The 27,010-nt window shown below is 38.1% G+C and overlaps 1 protein-coding gene across 9 annotated transcripts; it reads right to left on the bottom strand.

The window, feature by feature from the left end:
* Positions 1-17,929: 17,929 nt before the first annotated feature.
* On the bottom strand, positions 17,930-23,714 carry LOC112715654 (GTPase ERA-like, chloroplastic). Of its 9 annotated transcripts, XM_025767436.3 has the most exons (12): positions 23,340-23,658; positions 23,117-23,216; positions 22,184-22,613; positions 21,994-22,029; positions 20,904-21,059; positions 20,185-20,325; positions 20,002-20,115; positions 19,771-19,896; positions 18,914-19,012; positions 18,628-18,729; positions 18,306-18,386; positions 17,930-18,119 (listed from the first exon to the last, which is right to left on the bottom strand). In XM_025767436.3, exons 3-12 carry the CDS (start codon positions 22,295-22,297, stop codon positions 18,033-18,035), a joined length of 1,056 nt encoding a protein of 351 aa, XP_025623221.1. In that variant the 5' UTR covers positions 22,298-22,613; positions 23,117-23,216; positions 23,340-23,658; the 3' UTR covers positions 17,930-18,032. The 9 variants fall into 9 exon arrangements, with proteins under 9 accessions (XP_025623221.1, XP_025623217.1, XP_025623218.1 ...); XM_025767432.3 differs by lacking the exon at positions 21,994-22,029 and having other exon boundaries at positions 20,904-21,049; positions 23,340-23,714; XM_025767433.3 differs by lacking the exon at positions 21,994-22,029 and having other exon boundaries at positions 20,904-21,049; positions 23,335-23,708.
* Positions 23,715-27,010: the final 3,296 nt, after the last annotated feature.

Raw genomic sequence — 27,010 nt, 5'->3', positions numbered from 1 at the left:
CATCAAATCCAGTAGAATGCTACCTAAAATAAACAAAATTGCAAAAGAATCAAAATAGCATCCATATTGGCTAAAAGATAATTAATTCTTTATTAAACTCAACAAATTAGATGCAAATTCACTAGGAAAATATAGGAAAGATGCTCACGTATCAGGCAGTGGCAGCAAGGAACTTGAAGAAGAAGAGGCTAGGGTTTTGCTCCAAAGGGGGTAACGAACGGATTCCTCGCGTGGTCTAGAAATTCACAAATGTGTTCTCGTTGAAAGTATAGCTTCTAAACTAACAAGGAATCCTTTCGTGCAAAAGTTTGGTTGTCACAAGTAACAAACCCCTAATAAAATTGATAACCGAAGTATTTAAACCTCGGGTCGTCTCTCAAGGAATTGCAGGGAAGTGTTCTTATTATTGGTTATGAGTTGTGTAAATTGGGGTTTAGGGGATGAGAAATGAGAAGAGTAAATTGTAGAGAAAATAGAATAATAACAATAAAAACTCTTGGCAAGGTATAAGAATTAGAAGTCCTATCCTAGTTATCCTTATCAATTGTGATGAGAATTGTCCGTTGCTCCCACTTGATCAACCTCCAACTATGAAGATAAGTCAAGTGGATGATTCAATATGAATCCTCAAGTCCTAGTCAACTCCTAAGGAAAGACTAGAGTTAGTGGAATTCAAATTAATTAGCAACTTTCAATTAACAATCGACAAAAGGAGTTTGGTAACTCAAGTGTTACCGATTACTCAACCAAGGCCAAAAGGGTGAAAATCTAAATTAAAATCCTCCCAAGCATTTTGTCAAACACTTGGAGGGCATAACACAAAATAGTAGAGAAGTAATAGGAGATAATAACATCCAAATAACCAATCTCAAATATCAGCAACATAGATCAAAAGAGAGCAATCTTGAATATGAAATACCTCAAATTATATTAAATAGAGAATCCAATCACAAAAGGGAAGTATAGATCAAAGTATTAAAGTCAATAAGAGTAGGAGAGAATTAAGTCAAGGAACATTAAACCTGGGATTGAGAAGAGATAATCCTAGATCCTAAAAAAATCTTAAATCCTAAAACTTAAGAGAGATGAGAGAACCTCTCTTTAAAAAAAACTACATCTAAAACCTAAAGTTCTATGAATGTGATGAATGAATGTCTCTCTCCATTCTGCCTCACTCCTAGCCTCTAATCTAGAACTGGGCAAAAAAGAGCCCAGAAATTGTTGGGAGCGATTTCTGCAGCTTCTGCACGTGGTGCACATCATGCGTACGCTTGGGTCACGCGTGCGTGTCGTTTGGCGAAATCCCTTATCACGCGTACGCGTCAGTCATGCGTACGCGTCAGTCACGCGTACGCGTCAGTCACGCGTACGCGTCACGTCCCACTGGTCAGCTTCATTATTCCTTTGTGTTCCTTCTATTTTTGCTAGCTTCCTTTCCATTCTCCAAGCCATTCTTGCCCTATAAAGCCTGAAACACTTCAACACACAGATCACAACATCGAATGGTATATAGAGGAGTTAAAATTTGACAATCTAAAAGCTCTGGAAGCGAGTTTCAATCATAGCATGAAATCAGGAAGGCAACATAGAACATGTGAATTTTATGAATAAGTGTAGGAATAATCTCATAAATTCCACTCAATTTAGCACAAAATAAATCATAAAATAGTGGTTTATCAACCTCCTCACACTTAAACATTAGCATGTCCTCATGCTACGCTCAAGAGAAGCTATTAAGGAGTGAAGGCAAAATGGTAGGATGCATGAAATGCAATGCAGTCTATCTAGATGTGAGCTACCTATATGCATCATGATATTCTAGTTACTATTTCTATATATATATATATATATATATATATATATATATATATATATATATATATATATATATATATATATATATATATATATATATATAAGCATACATGTGGTCAGAATGAGTTAAATTCCCAAGAAATCATATATGTACAATCAAAGGCTAATTCATATCAAAACATTTTCACAATTGAATTGAGTTGATCAAAAGAGTTCACAACTTGCGAGACAAGCAATGGTAAAATGTGGATATAATGGAATGAGCAGTTGAACCCTCACTGGATTTGAATATGCACTCTAATCACTCAAGTGTTTGGGGTTAAACATCTCAAAGCTCCTCTAATCGTGCTTTCTAAAACTTTTTCTTCATCTAACCAATCAACAGAAATTTAGTGTATAAATACAAACATCATGAGCTCTTTTCAAGGTTGTAATGGGGCTAAGGTAAGGGTGAGGATATTTGTATGGCCAAGTGAGCTATAATATGAATCTTTGGCTAACTCATGTTTTTACCTAACATACATATACTCTATTTTATATGTAAAATTATTCTTAGCTACCCATAATTCCCAATCTTTCATAATTCACATACTCATGTGTTGTACGTCTTTTTATTTTCACCATGTATGCATTGATCTTTTATTAATTTAATATTGGGGTTATTTTATCCCCTACTTATTGAACTTAAAACTCTCTCTTTTTTTGCAATATAGGAAAATCAATGCATACGGTATTTCTTTTTTTACATGAGTAGGCATCCCAAAATCCCAAAAACTTGCCAATAGAATTCAACATCCTTTTATCAACCCAAGTTTCCACAGTTTACCCACACTTAGTTGACACATAATTTCTACCTTAAGCTAACCAAAGATTTAATGGGGTAAATAATTTTATTTTTCTACTTAAGGCTAGTGATGTGGTAAAATACAGAACAAATGGGGATTAAAAGGCTCAAGGTGGCAAACAAAGGTGATTACAGTGGTAGGTTAATTGGGATAAGTGAGCTAATAACAATAATGGCCTCAGTCATATGCAAGCATGAAAATACACTAAATAATGGACATATAGAATGAAACAAATTATAGATTATAATCATAGAGAAGAAAACACACAAGAATAAAATATTATGGTTAAATAATGTAACCATGTAATTAAGCTCAAAACTCACGGGTTGTGTGTTCTTAGCTCATGTCCATGTTCCACTACCTATACCTGTCATGCAAGCTACTAAGAAGTTTCAACTTCATTGAATGTGAGTCAATCTATGATTGCCTGGTTTACGAAGAGGGTATATTCCTTGAGAATTTATCAATTGACCGACATCCATTATTATATATATACTAAATGAGATGTTTGTGAATATGAATAAAAAAACTAAAATACTTTAGTTTATCCCTATTTTCAATCAAACCAACTGCTCATATATAAAGGGGTAAACTAAGCTCAAAGATCTACATTTTTCCATATCACAACTAGTGCAATACAAGCTAAATATCCAAGATATATATATATATATATATATATATATATATATATATATATATATAACTCAAAATGCAAAATGCAACAAAGCCAAGAGAAATAAGAGTACAATAGAGTAGAGATGTCCAAATACCAAGAGAAAAATAAAATAAAATAAAATAAAAAGAGAAAAGTGGTCTGAAATAGTTCACCAAAAATATAATCAACACTAGAGATGGCGACCTCCCCACACTTAAATAATAGCATCGTCCTCGATGCTCAATCAGGTCAGGTGGGAAGAGTCATCAGCTCCGGAAGGCTCTGGTGTGGGCTTTGTAGGTGCTGGTGGCTGGACTGGTGCTGGAGGCTCTATAATCTGTACAGGCCGAGACTCCTCCTACTGGATATCTGCCTGGGTCTCTGCCTAGGTCTCTATCTCCTCGTCCTCGGCCTGGTCATGCTCCTCTTCAGAATGCTCGGATGGCGTGTCAGGCTCGGATGGTGTGTCAAGCTCGAAGGGGATGTTAGTGTGTCCAGACCTGATCATCAACTTTAGATGCTCATAGCGTTGTTTATGGCGATGCTCAGATCTCTCATAACGCCGCCGGTTGTGGCGCTCCATCTAATCGAAAGAGGCGGTGTACCAGGTGGTAAATAGGCTGAGAAGCTGGTGATGGTGCTGCGGGAATAGATGGGGCTGTAGATGCTGAAGGTGCTGCTGAAGATGTGGCGGCGTCTGTAGGGGCGGTAATGACAATGACTCTGTGACCTAGAGGACCGAACCGCTTGCCGTGCGGTATAATCTTTCTGTAGTCGGCAGCCGATGGCTTCTCATCCTCAAGCTCCCAAGGTACCTCAGCTCGGCAAGCTAGCTGGGTAATCAGATATAGAAAGAATAGGGTGCCTCGAACATGGACTCGGGCCATATACTATCTGATCAACCGTGGAAGGTATAGTTTATTTCCTTCCATAACACACCAGATAAGGATAATCATGGCAACTGGCACCTTGGACTCATGAGTACTGGGCATCACATAATTGCTCAGGATTTACTACCACAGTCTCGCCTCATCATTGAGATAGATGATCTTCATACCTCTAGGAGTTACTGTAGACTTTTCTATAGCCCAGGGAGCAGCAGGATCGATTGCTATGGTGCGCCTGACAGCATCCCAATCAAAGCTCATGAACCTGATAGACTCCTTAGCCTGCTGATAACCATCTTTATCAGCTGGTTTAAGCTGGAAGTTGAGGATATCCTCAATCACCTCCTCAGTCACCAAAATTTGCTTCCCTCTAAGCTGAACAGCATCAAAAGTCATCATATAGTAATTGCAATAGAATTCACGGACCCAAGATGAGTTTACTTCAGTCAGATTTCTCTCTAAAAACACCCAACCCCGCTGTTTAATTTTCTCCTCAGTGTACTGTTTTAGTTCACCAGGGATTTTGAGGGTCCTTTCCAAATGTAGATGCCTCTTTTCTGCAAAGGTCGGAAATTTGAGCTCACAATAACGGTTTGTAAACTTGATTGGGTCATTGGCTGGTACAGCCTGATCGGCCTTTTCTTGCGGGGTGAAGTTCGTTTCCTTCCAAGAGTCGTTAGAAAGGATATCTGTCAGAAAAACTGATGACTGTCCCTTTTTTTCATACCAGTAGTAGCCGTAGCCTTACCCTTTCACCGAGGATCAGACATCCTGAAAACAGAAATTCAAGATACAATTTATTAGGCTAAAGCAAGAAATTAGAGAAACAGATAATATGCAAGCATCATATGCAGTGGATAGGCAAAAGAAGAATGAAAGCCACAGCAAGAAATGAGTTATGCATATAAAGGAGATTGTTGATGATTAATCATGTAAAGCGAGAAGCATAAAAAGGAATATGATCATCAACAATGCACGTCAAATAAAAAGGGAAATCAAAGGAAAAGGGAATGCTAGCCCAGCAACTCATGAAGTGGCTATGGTGTAAACCAAATAAATCGGTATTTCAAAAAGCACCAAAGTCAATTCATGAGTCGAAGATAGGAAAAACGGGTTTTAGGAAAATTGGGCAGCATTCTGGCAGTGAAACGGATGTTCCTGGTAAATCAAACAAGCAGGAAAACTCATGAAATTCAGTAATGGGCAAATAGCATGAAAAATAAGGTAATTCATATGGTTCATGCAATGGAAAGCAAAACAGAACAGGTAATTTTATAAGCAAATGAGATAATAAAGCAGTGATAAGCAGTGATGCAGGAAGTAATTCAGCACAAGCCGCATGCTTTATTTGAGCAAGTAGCAATCAGGGGTAAATCATGTCACCTAGGCAACAAAAAGTGGTTAATGAGGTTCTAATTGACTCAGAAATCCATCAATTAGTGCTAATAACGGCGAATGCACATAAGCGGGAACCAAAATAAAGCGGAAGCTGACCAATTGACCCAGGAATTGACCGTGGTCTGAATCAAAGAAGTTTTCAGTCAAAAAGTTCCAGGGTCAATTTCGCAGGTGCAAGTTCAATTAAAATAGAGGTTCCAAAAATTTTTGCAGCATGCCGGCTATAAATTGGACGTTCCCGGGTGAGAAATAGTAGCAGAAATTCAGTTCATGTGATGTTAAAGTGGTACATAAAAGAGTAGCAATTAGCAAGTCTCATGAATTCAGAAAAACAAATTCAATCTGCAGCAGGAAATGCAATGCATGTGGAATAATGTCAAACGACATGAAACAGTAATGATCAGCAATTTAGCAGCATCAACACTAAAGCAATTTCAGTGAAAGCAAGTAGCAAGGACGGTGCAAGTATCAGACCTGAATCTACTAACCACATCCTAGTTACCTAACTACCTAAAATCCACTATGAACATGCATCTCCAACTAACCGAAGTTGAATAGAATTCAACTTAAACGAACTAACTTGAATAAACAGAAGTAGATATTGAAAGCAGAGACTAAAGTAGTGAGACATGGGAGGCTTGGTAGCGGAATTGGGAAGGAAATAGGGGAAGGAGGTTGCGCCAGGAACTGCTGGTCTGGAGATGGTGGCGGGCTGGCAGCACGGCAGTTTGATGCGGTGTGGGGTGGGCGGAGCGGTTGGGGATGGTGGTTTGGGAAATGGGCAGAGAGAGAGAAAATGGGGCAAGGGGAAGGAGAAGGAATGGGATGGGAGGGATGATTGGCGATGGTGGTTGCACGGCAGCGGCAGGGGTGTGTGGCGGTTAGGGCGATGGGAAGATTGGAGAGGAGAGGAAAGAGAAGAAGAAGAGGGAATGGGGTGGAGCAGGGGTGATCGGAGACAGGGCCGGGTTGTCTGGGGGCGGCGATGAGCGATGGGGGTGGTGGTGACGCTGGGCAGTGATGGGGGAGAAAGGGGGGTTGATAGCGTTGGAGGGAAAGAGAGGGAGTGAGTGACGCGAGGGGTCTCGAGAAAGGGTTTAAAGAAATCAAATGCACGCGTGCGCGTGAATCACGCATACGCGTGGAAAGCCAAAAATTGTATTGGTGCGCACGCGTCAAGGTGACGTGTATGCATTAGGCACGCGTACGCGTCGGCTGATCTGGTGCTAAATGCACAGGTACAACGTCGTTTTCAAACACACCTCTGCCTGCTCTGAAGGGAACATAATTTTTTGTGTGACGCATGTGCGTCGCGCACACCTACGCGTGATGTGCTAATAGTGGAGGTGACGCGTACGGGTTAGGCACGCACACACGTGAAAGCATATAGTTTGAAAACGACACGCAAGCATCAGGGACGCGTACGCGTAATGCAATTTGTGCCTTGGACACAGTGCCAGCACCAAACCAGCCGAACTTTCGGCCAATACACCTTTTACGTCGAATTCGCAAGGTCACGCGTGCGCGTCATTGGCGCGTACGTTTGAGGTGCCAAATTTTCATATGACACGTATGCGTGGGCTACGCGTACGTGTGGTGAAGCTTGTGCAATTGGCACGCTTTTTGCACTGTTCCCATGCAACTTTTTATTCAAATTTTTTTTATGCAGTATACAGAATACAATGCAGGTAATGATGCATGAGTTATGATTTCTAAATTATGACGAGTAAGCATAAAATAAAACAGAACTAAAGGTGAAAAGGTACGATCATACCATGGTGGGTTGTCTCCCACCTAGCACTTTTAGTTATTGTCCTTAAGTTGGACATTGGATGAGCTCCCTGTTATAGCGGCTTATGTTTGAACTCATCCAGGAATCTCCACCAACTTATGTACTTCCAGCAACCTCTGGGGTTCCAAACCAGACACAAAAAGTCCTCAAGCAAATTGAAGCAAGTAACACGACCCCAAGAGTGTGGAATGCCAGATTGAATTCCGGGATCCCGAACCTTGCTTTTGCACCCATCTTTGAATTGATCTTCATTATTCCAACCAGGTGGCAAGAGAGTTGAATCCTCATCAGAATGTCCAAACAGCCTTCTAAACCCATGCATTCGAGCTCTGCACCAACCTGTGTATCTCAACTTGGAGCATACAACCATCCTGAACCTTGCATGATAACTCCTGTCACTGACCATCTTTCTCTTGCTCTTAAAGCCACAAAGAGTGCTAAGCTGACCATCCGTTTCAAGTAACCCGTATTCAAGTGGGAAAGCAAAGGTTGAAGATAAGAACTTTACCCACTTGAATGTTGTATTAGATGGTAATGGTTTCAGGAGAGTTGTTTCTAATGGTCTTGCAAGTTCTATTCCTTTATGTTCTTCCTTGAATTCTTCCACCTCTTTGCAAACTTCTTCAACTTCAACCGCAACCTCATCAAATTCTTCTGATTCTTCCCCGTCACTCGGGTCATAAGTTGGAGGTTGAGAAAAGTCTACCTCCACATCAAATTCAAATTCACTTGGGGAAGATTCTTCAAGCTCAAAGGGTTCAATGGCGGACGCAGAGTCATAACAAGAAAGGTCTAATTCGTGATCATCATCTTCAAGGGAACTCGCCTCTTGAATTATTCTGTCCAAATCTTCATCAGGAACATGCCTTGGACGTTGTGCACGATCCTCCTTAACATTAATTTCAAGCTTATTGGAAGAATACTCTACAACTCTAGATTCCTATGGAGGTTCAGCATCTCCTAAGTCTTCGACCACCTCTTCCTCTTCAACAATTATAGCTTCCTCCAGCTGCTCCAACACAAAGTCATGCTGCCCACTGTCCAACGGAGTTTCTAACTTCTCCTTCATGCTGAGTTCTTCAGTAGACTCTCCACGTGATGTCATGGGGGTACCTTGAGTGTCCGAACATTGGGAAGCTAATCGACTTATCGCTTGCTCTGGTTGATAAAGAGTTGCATGAAATCGATCCACTGTTTCCTTGAGACGATCCCCTGATTCTTGTTTCGCTTGGATTACGTAATTGGGATCATGTGGCTCTTGGATTGATGGATATGGACATGGTGTATATGGAGGTGGTGGTTCTTGGGAATAATTGGGTTGAAATTGGGGAGGTTCTAGATATGGTTCATATGGCTCATAAGGTAGGTGGCATGGTGAGTACGGGTCAAGATCATATGAGGGTGTTTGATGGTAAGGGGCTTGTGAGTATGATGGTTCAAAGCTATACTACGGAGGGGGTTCATAGAAATATGGTGGTACCTGTCGGTAACTACAAGGGGGTCCACCATATCTATCGTTTCGGTGCGCACCCTGGAATGGTTCTTGACTATAGTAATCTGGCGGAGGTTGGTTGTCACAAAGAGGCCCACCATAACTATTGTCTTGGTATGCATCATAATACGGTTGTTGGTCATAGTGCATTAGAGGGGGTTGTAGCCAAAAAACAAACATTTAAAAGGTGACACTAAATTAATCATCAACAACACCATATCTAAACTCAAAAATCACCATTCAACAATTACAAAACACTGAAAACAGCAGTACATTATAAAACACAAACAACAACACCAGTAAATTATCGAACATCAACACCATTCAACAAGGCAGTGATGACACTAAATTAAATATTAAACAATGAATGAAATTTTAGAAATTAAATAGAGCATTAGCAAGGCAGAAATTCAAAAGTTCAAAACAACACTAAATTAAACAGAGCAATAGCAAGGTAGAAGAAGAAGAACATTAGCAACAATATTTGAGCAAAAGTTTCAGAAATTAAAAGGAAGAAGAAGAACAAAACATTCAGTAACCAGAGCCATCAATAACCAAAGCAAAATTAAATGGAAGAAGCAAAGTACGGCCACTCACCTTCGACGGAGACACGGACGGCAACCGACGAGAGACGAGACGACGGCGACAGGTGAGACGATAGCAAACAGCGAGCTGCTCCAACCTCCAAGCCACGAAGAGAGAAGCCAGTGGACGACAGGCCGAGCTACCTGGGTTCCAGGGCTAGAGAAGAGGAAGAAGCGGAGGCGACGAGAACAGAGAACCTGGGGCGGCGGCAGCAAGGAACTTGAGGAAGAAGCGGCTAGGGTTTTGCTCCAAAAGGGGGTGACAAACGGATTCCTCGCATGGTCTAGAAATTCACAAATGTGTTCTCGTTGAAAGTATAGCTTCTAAACCAACAAGGAATCCTTTCGTGCAAAAGCTTGGTTGTCACAAGTAACAAACCCCTAATAAAATTGATAACCGAAGTATTTAAATTTCGGGTCGTCTTTCAAGGAATTGTAGGGAAGTGTTCTTATTATTGGTTATGAGTTGTGTAAATTGGGATTTTGGGGATGAGAAATGAGAAGAGTAAATTGTAGAGAAAATAGAATAATAACAATAAAAACTCTTGGCAAGGTATGAGAATTGGAAGTCCTATCCTAGTTATCCTTATCAAGTGTGATGAGAATTGTTCGTTGCTCCCACTTGGTCAACCTCCAACTATGAAGATAAGTCAAGTGGATGATTCAATATGAATCCTCAAGTCCTAGTCAACTCCCAAGAAAAGACTAGAGTTTGTGGAATTCAAATTAATTAGCAACTTTCAATTAACAATTGACAAAGGAGTTTGATAACTCAAGTGTTACCGATTACTCAACCAAGGCCAAAAGGGTGAAAATCTAAGTTAAAATCCTCCCAAGAATTTTGTCAATCACTTGGAGGGCATAACACCAAATAGTAGAGAAGTAATAGGAGATAATAACATCCAAATAACCAATCTCAAATATCAGCAACATAGATCAAAAGAGAGCAATCTTGAATATGAAATACCTCAAATTATATTAAATAGAGAATCCAATCACAAAAGGGAAGTATAGATTAAAGTATTAAAGTCAATAAGAGTAGGAGAGAATTAAGTGAAGGAACATTAAACCTGGGATTGAGAAGAGATAATCCTAGATCCTAAAGAAATCCTAAATCCTAAAACTTAAGAGAGAGGAGAGAACCTCTCTCTAAAAAAAACTACATCTAAAACCTAAAGTTCTGTGAATGTGATGAATGAATGTCTCTCTCCATTTTGCCTCACTCCCAGCATCTAATCTGTGTTTTCTGGGCCTGGAACTGGGCCAAAAAGAGCCCAGAAATCGCTGGGAGCGATTTTTGCAACTTCTGCACGTGGCGCACATCACGCGTACGCGTGGGTCACATGTGCGCGTCGTTTGGCGAAATCCCTTATCATGCGTACGCGTCAGTCACGCATACGCGTCACTCCTCTTTTGCGCTGGTCACGCGTACGCGACATCTGCGCGTACGCATCACTTCCCGCTGGTCAGCTTCATTATTCCTTTGTGTTCCTTCCATTTTTGCAAGCTTCCTTTCCATTCTCCAAGCCATTCTTGCCCTATAAAGCCTGAAACACTTCAACACACAGATCACGGCATCGAATGGTATATAAAGTAGTTAAAATTTGGCAATCTAAAAACTCTAAAAGCGAGTTTTCAATCATAGCATGAAATCAGGAAGGCAATCTAGAACATGTGAATTTTATGAATAAGTGTAGGAATAATATGATAAATTTCACTCAATTTAGCACAAAATAAATCATAAAATAGTGGTTTATCAGGGGGTTTCACGAATGACGGTGGAAGGGGGTTTACGAATGGAATGGCCGCATGGCTTCAGAGGCTTGCACATTTGATTTTTTTTTTAGTTTTAACACAAAACGGCGTCGTTTTCATAGAACCGGCTGGTTACCGGTCCGGTCCAACCGACTAGTTTTCGGCCAGTTTAGTGATTTTTAAACGGTTTTTTTATCAGTGTTTATTGGTAGCGGACCGGACCGTTTTCATTGCCAGTTCCTAGTTGAACCGGTTTTCAGAACCATGATTGTAACTAATCAGCTTAAACTCTACATGCTATAACTAGGTTTCTTTTGGACATATCATACCATACCATACCATACATACATACATACATACATACATACATACATTCTTTATTTATATTATGTCTAAAACATCTTTTCTTACCTTTACGCTTTTCGTTATCGTGTGTGAACGTTTCACGCTTTTGTATCTCTGTTTTCTACATCTTTGAGCTTTATTCCTTCATCGGGCTTTATTATATTCTTTGATTATATATTATTGTATGAGCTTTAGAACTATCATGGAACTTTGTCGCCCTTTGCTTTACAAATTGAGATAAAGCTTAGCATGATAGGGTGTTACACCTTACTTTGACTCCGAAGCTCCTTATGAGATTTTGCTATCATGGCTTCATTCAAACACACCCCATCATCCCCTCCCAGACGTACCTATGTCGGCGAGTGGATCAGTACCTATGGACGAGTGCAGTGGCAGTGGCACTAGAGATTTCCTTGAGGTTATAGAGATTTTTGACAATGACGACCAAGACCCAGAGAAGGATGTGGAGGTGATAGAGATCTTGTCTTCTGATAGTGAAGATTGACCACAGACAGTTATGATGGGTAGTATGTTTTGGACAGTGTCTCCAGCAAGCATAGATTTTTATGTTTAGTCTCTCACTTTTGGTTAGGACAATCGAGATATTAGGAGTTGTTAGAATTGCTAGGCTAGTTCGGGCATTAGATTAAGGGCTTCCCTTATGGATAAGGGCCTGGAGTGTTATATATAAGTATGTAGTCATAAGCTATGTTAAGGAAGAACATTGACTAGTTTCTTTTGTACAACATTATATATATATATATATATATATATATATATATATATATATATATATATATTGTACATGATGTATATTATTATAATTACCTGGCGTGTTACTTTATTTACTTTCTTTTTGTATCTTGTCTATATATGTTTAATGAGTTACTCGCAACTCGAAAAATCGATCACGTGCTAACAAGGTAACAAGCTTAAAAATAATTATTAGTTAAGCTTAGGATACAAGTTGATAACACTCAATTTTCAGTATGATCATGACATACTAGAAATTGGATCGTTACACTCTTCAAGAATGGAAAATTCTAGAAACCCTGCAATGTGCACAAATGATAAATATATTTATGATGTTTTTATCCCCACTTTCAACATCATATTCATTTGATCAATTGCAACAACATTCATCGTGTGATGACCATGCAGCATAAACGTTAACGATTCCACCAGCAACTCATGGTTGTGCGCATCATTAAACTAAGAAATTATCCATCTACCACTTTCTCGATGAAGATGAACAATCATCCCCCGCATCTAGTCTCTGCCTTTGACTCCCTCTTCTATCATTGTGCATCATTAAGTGAACTCGGCTCTCTAAATCCTTGCCTAAAGCAAACAAACAGTTGCTGATAAGACTCCTTGTTCCCATTTTTCCATAACCTGCTCTTCCGCGCAACAATCAATTCATCCATTCATTTTTTCACACAGATTATAGAAACTAAATGTAACAGATCTATCTGAAGAATGAAACATCCTTATCTGTAAAACAAAACATCCTTATCTTTGAAATTAATTTGCCCCAGGTCGGCAACACCATTCCCACCTCTTTCATCCCAATTGCCATACAAGTTGTCGCCAAAATATTTTCTCCCGCCAATCCCGCAAATAAAACTTCTTGAACAAAAGGTTCCCCGCCGTAACAAATTTCCATTTCATCCTCCATTTCCACATCAGAAAATTAACCTTGATGATCATCACTATCTTCGTCGATGAGGCAACCGAAATCATTGAAATGGTTCACTGACTCTTCCTCATCACAGGCAGCCTACAAAGAACCCACAAAAGTAAACATAAACAAAACACAAAACAACATTATTAACATGATTACCACGACTGTAACAACTCTATTCATAGGGGCTTCGTTTTAACCCGGTATAGCATAACCTAACATGAACTTGCCAACCTAGATCCCAATCCTTTGCACACTATTTGATATCTGCCACCAAACATCTACTCGAACATATTAAAAACCAAAAAAAAATCTATCAACCAATTTTAACTACCTATGATCATCATGTGTCAAAAAGATTTTTTTTTCTTCTCGTACATTTAACTTCAAATTTTGTAAGAGTGGGGTACCTACCTTTAGAGCACGATTCATTGAAAATGTAGACTTAGAGCATCTCGGATAGCATATTTCTCTCACTCAAACACAGTTCTGGAAACCGGTTCGAATTAGCCAGTCGAACTGGTCAAACCGGGAGCCGTTGGTAAATACAATTCGGACAGAAAGTAAAACCGTCAATTTTAAAAATCGGAGTTGGACCGTCGAACTGGTCGAAAATCGGTCGGTCAAACCGAACCGTGACTCGACCGATTTTTTAAATTTGGGCAAAACGCTGCGTTTTGCATGCTTAAAGGGCCAAAGGAGAACCCTAGTCACCCACAGAGGCACAGACCCACTCCTCTCCTCTTGAGCCTCCATTCTCACCTCTCACGTCTCCAGTCTGACTCACCTCGAGCTTCCGGTGGAACTTCTGTCCGACCACTGTCGTCGTCACAACTTCTGTTGTGCTAACGTCAGCTAGCACTGTTTGCACAACCACGAATCATCGCGAAGTTAGCCTTCGAAAATTGCAGCCACCGCAAGGGAGGAGGGAGCCTCTGCTGCGTCGCCGTTGTGCCTCCATCGCTGCCAATTCATCACCGTTTCTACTAGGGTTTGTTGGAGTTGCGCAAAGCCATCGTCGTTGTTGTCACGTGAAGAAGGAAGCGAGAGAGACCAAAACTGCAAGAGAGGAGAAGTCACCCCCGCCAAAAGCCGCTGCTGAAGACCCCATGATATATCTTTGAAAGTTATTATGATTTTCCCACTATTGTTGCGATCTGCTATTTTCTTTGTAATTGTCTCTAAGTGTACTTGATGTTCCGGATTTAGAGGATTTAGAGTTATTTTTTATTGAATTTCTGGAGTTGAATTTTGAATTCGTGCTTGATCTGCAATTTCTGTTTGATTATTCTTATTGTTGTTGTGGTTGAAATTCAAAATTGAAATCTAATTCTTCTTCTTCGTCAATTTCATATTCTGAACTTATTGATTTGTGAACTGATCTTGTGAAATTGAATTTGTGATCTGTTGTTGGATTTGTTGCTAAATTGCTTGTTGAATCTGAATTTGCATCGATTTTGGCCTCTTTTTTTTCTTGAATTTCTGTTGATGCTACTGCGAGTCTTGTTCTATTGATAGCTGAGATTTGGTTACTTCTTGATTGATTTGTGGTGGTTTCTATTGTTGCCTTAGTCTAGCTTTAATCTCTTCCTACTCAATTTTCCATTCTGCAACTTCATTCCAGCAAATTTCTAGCAAGCTTGGACGCACTCTAATTGGTAGCGATGATAGAACGCAATTTCAAATGTTTCCAAATTGGCAAATGGATTGAGCACCTTCCATAACTGAAACCTTCTTAGAGCTTTCCCTTTCAAACCTCTTTCCACCTCTATGGATCTCTGCTCCTCAGGTGTCCATCCATAACCATCTTTTCCATTGAATATTGGAAATATATCTTCAAATTGTTGAGTTGTTTATTTTTCCATGAAAAATGGAAGAAACCTCTCAACGAGAGCACCAATATTAGAACTCCCTCTTTGAGTTAGCTAGGGAGAGAAACTCCAAATTAAACCAAGTTTCAATATCAATTCATTAATTCCTTTAATACATTGATAAAAGTCTCTTTTCTATATTCTTAAAAGACTAAGTAATTCTAATGGGCATAACTAGTACCCTTCCTAATATTAAATCATAACATGTAATGGCCACTGTTTATGAATATCAGAAGTATGCAAAATCAGCAGAGGATGTTGTTGCTGATGTTCTCAAAGCATGTGTTTTATTTGTCATTTTCATTTCAAGTGGTTAAATGGTTTCACTGAATTCAATTTTTGTGCTGCTGAATAAGGTAAGGGATTGTGAATATGAATGAATGTGATAAAATTGTGAATATGAATAAATATGATTGATGACAAACTTGGATGTTGGCATTTTATGTTTAGTTGGTTGTTTTTTATTATTTGACTTGAGTTTGTATTTGAATGAGATCATAACATTCTGGTTTATATAGTAGTTTTAATTTGGATGATATTTTAAAATTTATATTATATTATAATTATGTTTTAATGTATTTATTTATATTTTATCTATTATTTTATTATAAAACAGTTTTTTCGATTCAACCACGATCGAATTGGTTGAACCTATAAATCAATGAACCAATAACTAGAGTGGTTCAATGATCAATTCGGTTTTCAGAACCTTGCTCAAACGTCTTTCGGATCTAAACATGGTTGAAAGCATTTATCTTTGGGTAAACTTGTTCATATGAAAAAAAAATTTGGCCAAATGTCCAACCCATCCAAATGTCAACCCAGAAAATTCTTTGAAAAAAAAAACAATTTCAAAAAAACAAGAGGTAATTTCAAACATTTCTGTCTCAGCAGCAATCTGTGTCAAAAGCAAAGTTTTGAAAAATCATCAAATCATTTTAATTACTTATTCATCGGTTTATTAGTTTAAGCGGTTGGTTTATTAGTTCAACCGGTTCAACTATTAGTTCAACCAAAAAACTGTTTTATAATAAAATAATAAATAAAAAATAAATATACTCATTAAAATATAATTATAGTATGACATAAATCTTAAAATATCATCCAAATTTAAAATATTACATCAATCAAAATTTTTTTTATCTTATGATAAAAACAAAAAAATAAAATAAATATTAAAAATTAAGTTTTTTTTTTTGTATACAAATCAAGTCTTATTTTTATTCATAAGAAAATTTAAGATTGATGATATTAAGAAAAACAGCTTTATCTATTGGATAATTCGCAAAAAAAAAAATATGTGTTTGGCTTATGGACAATTGGACATTACCCAAGTCCAAATGCTAAAAAACAAATTAAACAAAACCTAACCCCCAGTCTTAAAAAAAAAAAAAAAAAAAAAAAAAAAAAAAAAAAAAAAAAAAAAAAAACTTAACCTATCCTCTGCCTCAAACCTTATGGCAGCAGTGCAGCATCATCAATCAATTTGTGGCAGAGAAGCTTTATACTTATTAGCATATCAAATTAAAGCTTTATACTTAACCTATCCTTATTAGCCTCTTTCTAGGAGGCTTAGGCTAAAACTCACCGTTATTACCTCCTTTGAATTCAATTGACTCGCTTCCCCTATTATCATGCAATGTGGGACCTACTCTGGATTTATCCTCAAGCATTATTATATTAGGAATGGGTTTGCATGATTGTTGTCCCTCAAACAAGAAAACTTCATCCCTGGTCACATTCTTCTCCGCAGCAGTATTAGATGTCTCCACTGCCGCCATTGATCTATGCTCCTCATGCTTGTTATTTTGCAAGCTCGTCCAGCTTCTTATTCTCACAATCACATCCAACATGACCATCACATAGACAATAGTTACAAATCAAATGAAGGCTCTCATACTCTACTTTAAAATTTCGTCCATCAACTTCCACCAAACGCACAATAGGTACACCTAGATCAATTTGCACGCACGCTCTTGCGTATTTCCCCGGCTCTGCTGATTTAGTAGCAAGATCGACTCGGACAGAGACTCCAATGGCGGAAGTGACTCTCTTCATGGCCTGTTCATCATAGTACCGTATATTCAACCATTGTTAATAAAGCAGAAATCAACCGTAAAGGGTTTCACTACGACATATGACCCGCTAATATCCAAGGTCCTAATAAACTCTTTCTCTCTATCCTCCATCTAACAAATATAGGCCTCCTTTCAATCTCCAAACAATCTTCAGTCTGCGCATGAGAGCCTTATAGATCATGTCTCCCCAAAACCTTGATGACGATAGCGTCTTGATATGCCCTGGAAAGCATTTCCTTCCCCTCTTCTGCTCAAATCACCCTGGGAGGCAATGCATCATCTTGCTTGTCGATGACCTTGGCTAGCCTTTTCCCGCCAACGCCTCATCTGTCGCCATGGGTTGCGGAATTGATCCCCCTACAACCTTGTCATGAAAGGAGACTCTAAAACTCTTCGAAGAATCCTCATTTAATCCATTAGATGCCCTTTGCCCACCCTCCGTAGTACTTGGTGCACTTCCCCCGTCACTCTCCCCCTTATCTCTTCCATTGGTGGAGCCAATAACCTCGCTCTGTTTCGCCCTCAGTTCCCCCGCCTCCGCTCTCACCACCACTCATCGCTCTGCTTCACTTTTTTTGGGGTATAAAATTGAATGAATATTTTTTCCCCAAATTTGAACAAACCAGTTTGCCGATTTACCGTCGATTTTGCCAATTTTTTGCCAGATCGATCTAGTCTAGTTTGAAGAAATTGGTTTAACTTGAAAGAAGAAAGGTGGGGAAGGGGGGTTAGTGTCAATCAAAATTATATTACGTTTGGTGGCACCGACGCCTAGGGATCATATCTTACACATCAAGGAATATTTGACGAACATAAATTTGCTTCTTTGGGTCATATAACACGTATCTGACCCCCATAACCATAATGATTAAGAAGTCCTTCATCTTGTCGCCAATTTTCTTTGACTTTCACTTCAATCTGTTCAAACATCACCTCGAGGTAAATATTATCCGGCAACAAGAAAGGGAAAAAAAATGCACATTGATTATACCACTCTACTAATTGAAGATCAAGATTAGTTAATGAAGCAGTAAAAAATACAATGTCCGAGTTCAACCAAGCACCACGCAAAAGTAATACTTTGATCATAATATACGTAAGTACCTCAAGATAAACTTTCTTCTGTAGAAAATCTTCTATGTCAAGGCGAGCAGCTGTTGCAAGCAGTTTCAAAGCCTTTCCTTCCTGTTGTAGTTGACAGGCAACATACACATGGGTCACTGTTCAGCCTTTATAATGCATTGCATAAACACTCATTTAATTTACAGGTCACTTTTGGTTGCAAGCAATGTCTAGTGTCAATGCCTAAACATGCATAAACTTCTTTTCTTTTTCGGAGACTATGATCTCATATTAGAAATTAAAGTCAAATCAAAACTAGTGCATATATGTCAGAACCGCTGAACTACAAGTGTAAGTGACATACTCTTCCAATAACAATTATCTTCTGAGAGTTTTTCTCAACCAAAATCTCCACTTGTATGAAATCCTTTGCAGTTGGCCGAGTCTTATAGCTTACAACGTTTACCTGGATGATTTGAAAATTAAGAAAATATTTTTAAATATATATTGCTATAATAATAACTTGGTTGTTCCTTCCTTTTTTCAACCCGGAAACCCTCTTTTCCTTGTCTATCTTGTTTTCCATTTTGCAGGGTTGGGAGGTGAAGGTGTACCACGGTCCACGAACAAAATAAACCCTTTATAATTACCTGGCATGCGTACGGAATCTCATTTCGATACTGCATAAAAATCTTTTCTCTAACAATTTCAGCCACAAAAAATCTTTCTGGATGCTCACTGACAATGTCCTGCAAATTCAGGAACAACATTAGAGCGGAGAACGTATAAGAAAAAATTAACCTATCATGAGCAGCATACCAGAATGCTCTAGTGATGGCAAGGGAGGAGCTGTGCTACATTTTGTAGCTAAAAGACACTACTTTATCTATTTGAGCCTCAGAGGATTGCAATTATGCAGTATTTTCACAATATTTGTAGTATCTGAACTATGGTTACAAGCCTATGCTTCCTTTCCCTATTCTTTACCATAAAGGGTCTATTTCAGTCAGTATGTAGGTGTACTTAGCTGCAAAGTGCAAACTGGTTGCCTGTAAACAGTAGGCACTGACAACAGCCACCACTAAAATCTGTCAATAATTACGTGTATGGAACTTTATATCTAACCTATACCGTTATGATTATGTACCAAACACTGTTAACTTTTAATTACATCAATTCACTCTTAACTTTTACTAGATAAAAATATTCTTAGTTAAATTGTAATTGTAATATCTTACCAACTTGCAGATTTAAGACAGCTACGTTCATTTACATAACCAGAATTATTCAAATTAACAAGCTAGTTTTGACTTCACTTTACTCTTCATCACTCATTAGAACTTCTATACACACAAATGCATTTTACCTACTTTCCAAAGATAGGTATGGACTAGCAGAAGAGAGAGCTCTTTTGGCGTCAAATGAACACGCTAGAAGTGAAGTGAAAAAATGATGAAGCAAGTATGGAAATTTGAACGAGGCAAAGAAATTTTGATATTTGACTTGCCTTTGGATAATAAGCTGGTCCATTGGGAAGCTTTGACAGTATCCAGTCCCTGACATCTTCAACCCCATGACCATATTTGGCACTAACTGGAATCACCTCATCAACATCGGTAAATTTCTCATACCACTACAAAGAATTTGAAAAGGACATGGAACAGCAGAAAAACATCCCTATGTCAGTATAGTATATAAACTTATATAAGCTAACACAATTATATTGAAGAATCCCAACCTCCAGTTTCTTTGCAACTTCACCAGGTTTGATAAGATCCTTCTTGTTCAGAATCAATAGAGTTGGAGGCTTTTCTTCAAGGTCTCCTATTCCATCTTCCAACACTTCATCAATCTAAAGACAAAAAGCGAATTAGAAATTGAAGAAAACATATAAATTGGTTTTATAAAACAAGAACCATACTTTTTCAGGCGCTTTACATGCATCAACAAGGACCAACACACAGTCAGCATTTACCACAGCACTGCGAACATTTTTCATCATCATTGAGTCTAATTTGTGCATTTCCTTCTGTAAGACGCCAGGTGTGTCATAAAGTACCATCTGCAAGAGATTAAGTGATCAGATAAATGAAGGTAAAAGAGAATGCTAGTACACATCCCTTAAGAACGACAAACACGGTATATTTATTAGTCTATTGCCATGGGTAACAATTAATGGATAAATAAATTAAAAAGGACTTGATAACTTGAGTTTGATGGTTGAACTTATGAAATTTAAAGAATATTAAAACAAATTTTGATCCATTTATCTTACACCAATTCATTCAATCACTCCATCTACCTAATGCCCTTTTTTCCAGTAATCTTATTATAGATTGAAGCCCATGACGAGGTGCCAATAAAAAACATTCAAATTTGCATAATATAGAGCAAAATGACACAAAGATCACTATGATTTTAGAACATAACCAGCAGACAATTCATAATATCCTACAGGTGTGTGAATTATCTTTCACTCAAAACAAAAGAAACTGGCAAATTGTTGTGGGGAGTAGAGGTAGAAGGAAAAGGACAAGAGAATATAACGAAAATCAAAGGGCCATGAATGACAAGCAACAAGGAACCAAATAGATAAGCTGATCAAATGAAAAACGAAAATTAGCTATGATTAAATTAAACCTGATAATCTGAGCCAGAACATATACAGAGAATTCGATGCCTGGTTGTCTGAGGTTTATCTGTAACTATTGAGAGCTTTTGGCCAATCATTTGGTTTGCCAGTGTACTCTTCCCAACATTTGGCTTGCCAAGTAAAGCCACATATCCTGCATTTACCTTCACACATCCAAATCAAGAAATGCAAAAGCTGGTATAAATTTAAACAACTAGATTAGAATAATAAACTGCTCATCATCTGAAAATCTGAATTTTTAGTTTTCTTCTGTTTTATTTTCCTTGATATAATCATGCAAGGCAATGCACAGTACAAATGAGTGCCCATCCACTAAGGATGGATTTGTTATTGCTGTGATGTTTCAAGAGCTGCTGAGCTCCTAATATTTTTCAACAGCTGCATTTTGAAAGCTTTAATTATGTTTGGTAAAGCATAACAAAAGCGCGTGCTACATGAACTCCCCAAAATTAACCACCATCAACCCTCTCCATATAGGGATACTGAATGGCTCATAATGTCCAAAAAATACCAATCAAAATCACATTTATAATCAAACCAGATTTATATTTGTAATCAAACTTCATAAAGAATATATCAACCTCCATGAAAATATAGAATTAAAACCAGATTCACATTTATAATAAAAAGGATTCACAATTATCAAAATTTGATATTGGTGGCTAAATTTTGGTGCTCATGGTGTATTTTTGTTAACGAACCAAAATATAAGCTTTTGGTGTCCGATTAAAAAGAATCAATTTATAATGCAAAAGTATCTCTCTAATAAGCAATACCAAGTACCCATTTGGATTAGCTTTTTTAAGTACATCTTTTCATTAAAAAAGTACTTACTTAATTATAAAGGTGTTAGATATAATATTTTAAAAAAATAAAAATTAAAAAAAATTCTAAGCAAGCAACATGTTGCTTTCTAAAAAAGCTAAATTTAAAAATTATTTTAAACAATTGTCTATTAAAAAAAGAGTTCTTATCTTTTTCTATCTAAACACAAAATTGCTTTTCTAATTAAAAGAAAATATCTTTACCAAAAAAGATAAAGAAATAAGTACTCTTTTCAAAAGTCATCCAACTCACCTTAAAACCCACCCTAAATTCAACTGTCCATAGGACCTAACAATTTCCAAAAAAATCAACATAAATATAAGAATGCAGATTAACTATATGAACTTGACACAGTTAATGTATGCCAGGCCACATATTGATCAATTTACAGAAACCAACTTAAAACAAACCCACAATGAAACCTAAAGGAAAAGAGAAGAACCGCTTCGGTGATTGGGGCCAAAATCCAAGTCGAGCTCGTCGGCCTCATAATCGTCAAGCAAGGCCATGTTCCTATCAGGCTTCTCGCTGAGGGACAAGAAGGACAGATCATCATCTGAATAAGAAGATTCTTCCTCTGCTTCTGCTTCTGCTTGTGTTTGTTTGCTGACGCAAGCACGGTCTTGTCTCTTGGGGAACGCTTCAAATGGACGATGCATGGTGGTTCTGCAACATCTTTGGGAGTGTAATTCGGTTGGGAAGGGAGTTGGGGCTGTGAATAAGGGGAAGAGGAATTGCGGAATGGGAAGAGTTGAGGTTGTAGTTGGAAGTGTGTATAGCTGCTGCAAGGACAGTTTCTCCATTATTAGAGGGAAGTCACACACCTTGCCAATATTGCTCAAGTTTGAAGAACTCTTCAACAGGGAGGAAACCTGCATATTTTCATATAAGAATTCTCAGCTCCAAAAAATGCTGATGCACAAGGGGGAAGAATGAAAGCAAAATGCATGCAGAAGCTAAACGAAATAGGTGGCAAATCAATGTACCCTGAATTCTAGTGTTAAAAAATTAACTATAACAACTGTTTATAAAAATTAGCAAACCAGTGATAACTGCAGAAAACTTAGGCTGGCGAAATGTAAAAAAAAAACACTTACAGCTCTAAACTATACGCACATAAATAACATTAACGGACATATATATCCATAGCAAAATGATTAGATATTGTCCGAATGTTTCCATATGATGAATGATGTATATAATGTTTTATCAAAAAATTCGTCATCAAGATTCTTCATGAAATTGAAATCTACAAGCTTCGATCCATGAAATTGAAACAAGTCAAGAATTAAGATGAAATCAAAACAATAGCATACACCTTAATTCACTTTAACAGAACACACCCAAAATAACAAATTGAAAACAATATCAATACCTTGACCTTCAGAGCCGCTAGACCACTAATTCCAACCGTAACAAGACATTCCTTTTTCTCTCATAGTTCTTGCGTTCGTGAACAGATTTTACTAAAGATACTGCACAGTTTGAGTATTTAACAACCACATCTTAGCAAGACACCACAAATATCATTAATTAAGAAAATTACACATGAAAATTCAGAAAATCACAAGATAAAAAGCTAGCAGAACAAACCTTACCAGAATCGACAGGAACCAGTGACGGGTAGCGCGCGGTGAGGGCGAGCAAGAGAAGAACGAGACCAGAACGACTCAAATGGAGCGAGGGGAGCAGAATGAGAGCCGAAGACTGAAACAGAATTCCCCTCGAAGCTGAAAAAGCTGTGATGAGGGTTATGGTTGGCTAACTGAGAGAGAGAGAGAGAGAGGGAGCACGGCAATGCAGTCACCGTCAAGTGAGAGGGAGTGAAACTGGGGGTATGTGAGAGTATTAGGATCAGGTGGTGGGATGATCCGAAAAACAGTTGAAAAATAAATGGAATAAATTATCCATTATGGTTTTTAGAAGATTCAATTTTTGATACACAAAAAAACTTATATTTTAGCCATGATCTTAGTTTGACAAAAAGACGAAACTACTATATGGGTATTTGGATTAATGTTTGAAAACTAATGTTAATATAAGTATGCTTTTATAAGATTAATTTTGATTAAAATTAAATTAATAATGATAGAAATAAAACACACAATTCTCTACTTGCAAAAAATAGAGGAGTAATAATATCCACTCACAACAAGTATTAACACTAGTATAATAATACTCAATAACAGCGAAAAAATCACATAAACCAAAAATTAGAGACACGCTAATACACCAAGATTTTTAACGTGGAAAACCTCCTCAATGAGAGATGTAAACATCACGAGTCACCAAGACCAGGAAATAGCTTTACTATGATGAAAAATAGGGTACAAGAGAGTCACAGCACAAAACGTGCACACAACAAGCCAAACAATCCAAGTTTCAAAACTTTCAAAACAAGAACAAGAAGATGAAAATACCACAAAACAAAGCTACTGTGCGTGGCCAATATCTCCAATTACAGACACCGAATCGAAGATCCGAACGGTAAAATCAAAGAACCAAATGTGTAGAACACACTGTCCAAATTTGAGCTCAATCCAACGGTTAACTAATCTGCAGCGACCAATTTACAGAGACATCTTTGTGTGTGTGTGAAAATAATTTTCTCTTTTCTTTTCTCTCTAGTGTTTGGTATTCTCCTTTCAAAATGACCTCTCTCTCTCTCTCTAACCCTAACTCACCTCAGCCATTTCAACTATTCATGGGGTTGGATACTAATATTTGGGATTTTTCTCCACATAGGAAGGGAGCCCAAAAACCCCAACAAATCTCCCCCTCACGACTATGTGGAGATAACCGCCAATCCGGCGATTAAGCAACAAACTTCAAACTTCCATCTTGATAATGCCTTGGTCATCATATCAGAATCATTCTCATCAGGATGAACATTTTCAAGTTCCAACAACTCAGCATCCAAAACATCACGTATCCAATGATACCTCACATCAATATGTTTGGATCGAGAATGAAAAGTAGAATTTTTACCAAGATGTATAGCACTTTGACTATCACAAAACAATACATACCTCTCTTGAGTAAACCCGAGTTCTTTCAAGAAATTTTTCATCCAAAGCATCTCCTTGCACGCTTCGGTAATGGCAATAAACTCGGCCTCGGTAGTAGACAAAGCAACACATTCTTGCAATCTAGATTGCCAAGGCACAGCTCCACCCGCAAAGTTGATCAAGAAGCCTAAAATGGACCTTCTAGAGTGAATATCTCCTCCATATCTGAGTCAGTGTAACCAACTAGAATAGGTTTATCACTTCCATATCACAACTTCATGTTAGAAGTACCACGAAGATATCTCATTATCCATTTTACAGCATTCCAATGCTCTCTTCCTGGGTTTGAAACAAAACAGCTAACACAACCAACAGCATGAGCTATATCCAATCTTGTGCACACCATAGCATATATTAAACTACCCATGGCTGATGCATATGGAACTTTTTCCATGTCTTTCTTCTCTTCATCACTTGATGGACTTTGCTTGCAACTTAATTTGAAGTGTGTAGCAAGAGGAGTACTGACGGCCTTTGCTTTCTCCATTTGAAACCTGTACAGCATTGTTTCTATGTATTTCTCCTGTGACAACCAAAGTTTATTCTCCTTTCTATCACGCTCGATTCTTATACCAAGAATCTCCTTTGCCGGCACAAGGTCCCTCATTGCAAATGACATTGCAAGTTGCTTCTTCAACATATCAATCCTAGAAGCATTCTGACCAACAATAAGCATATCATCAACATATATCAAAAGGATAATAAAATCATTACTAGCAAACTGTTTAACAAATACATAATGATCAGAAGTAGTCTTCTTGTAGCCTTGTTCTGCCATAACAGACTCGAACTTCTTGTACCATTGTCTTGGAGCTTGCTTCAAGCCATACAAGCTCTTCTTCAGTTTGCAAACATGATATTCTTTGCCTTTTACCATGAAACCTTCAGGTTGTTCCATGTAAATTTCATCCTTAGGATCACCATGAAGGAAAGAAGTTTTCATAGCCATCTGCTCTATCTCTAAATCAAGACTTGCAGCCAAACTCAAAACAGTCCTAATAGAAGATCTTCTCACAAGCGGTGAAAAGATTTCATTATAGTCAACTCCCTTTTTCTGCCTATAGCCCTTGACCACCAATCTAGCCTTGTACCTTGGACATTGAGAATTTTCTTCATGCTTCAACCTATAAACCCATCTGTTTTGCAAAGCTTTCTTCCCTTTTGTCAACTTCACAAGCTCAAATGTTTGATTATCATGCAAGGATTTCATTTCATCTTGCATTGCATCAAACCATTTCTTATTGTCGTCGCCTTCCATAGCTTCCACATAGCATTTAGGTTCTCCCCCATCAGTCAAGGTTACATATCCATCAGTAAATGTCACATACTCATTAGAAGGATACCTCGTTGAAGGTCGTCGCTCTCTAATAGACCTCCTAGGATGGAAACCTGGTGGATCTTCAGGTAGCTCAGGTTGATTATCAGCATCATCATCAACTGGAGCATCAATCGGATCTCCCATCTCCTGGTCATCAGGAACCAAAGGCTCATTTTGCTGCATATGCTCCTAATCTTGATTCTCTGCTAGTTCTGATAAAGGAGGAGGCTGAACTGGATCTACAACAGTCAAGTCACTACTCTCTTGTGATTGACTCTTCTTTGCCTTATCAATGTCCTCAATGGTCTGATTTTCAATAAACTCTACATCACGGCTTCTTACAAGCTTCTTTTCAACTGGATCATAAAGCCTATAACCAAACCCATCTTGACCATACCCAATAAAAATGCATTGCCTTGTCTTCACATCCAACTTGGACCTCTCATCCTTTGGAACATGAACAAATGCTTTGCATCCAAAGACTCTCAAGTGACTATACGAGACATCTTTGCCCGACCAAACATGATCCAGAACATCATTATCTAAAGCAATTGTAGGATTCAGATTAATCACATGAGCCGCTTTAAGTAGTGCTTCACCCCAAAAGACTTTAGGTAGCTTAGCTTCAGTAAGCATACGCCTAACTCTTTCAATCAATGTTCTATTCATTCTTTCTACCAAACCATTCAATGAGGTGTTTTAAGAGGTGTCTTTTCATGCCTAATGCCTTGCTACTAGCAATACTCATTAAATGGTCCACAATACTCACCACCATTATCAGTGTGAATACATTTAAGCTTTTTATCTGTTTGCCTCTCAACCAAAGCTTGGAATTGTTTGAACTTTTTCAAAGCTTGGTTCTTTGTTTTCAAAGCATAAGTCC

The sequence above is a fragment of the Arachis hypogaea genome, chromosome 10 (genome assembly GCF_003086295.3).
Source record: "Arachis hypogaea cultivar Tifrunner chromosome 10, arahy.Tifrunner.gnm2.J5K5, whole genome shotgun sequence".
NCBI lineage: Eukaryota > Viridiplantae > Streptophyta > Magnoliopsida > Fabales > Fabaceae > Arachis > Arachis hypogaea.
Note: the sequence above shows the minus strand (reverse complement) of the source record. Positions and strands in the feature narration are given on the sequence as shown.

Coding starts and splice junctions, on each gene's coding strand:
- LOC112715654 (XM_025767435.3), bottom strand. CDS start 22,544: ATGGAGAAACTGTCCTTGCAGCAGCTATACACACTTCCAACTACAACC. Junction 19,897..20,001: donor AAGTTGCAAAGAAACTGGAG/GTTGGGATTCTT, acceptor AATTCTTTGTAG/TGGTATGAGAAATTTACCGA. Junction 18,730..18,913: donor AGATTCCGTACGCATGCCAG/GTAATTATAAAG, acceptor CAAATCATCCAG/GTAAACGTTGTAAGCTATAA.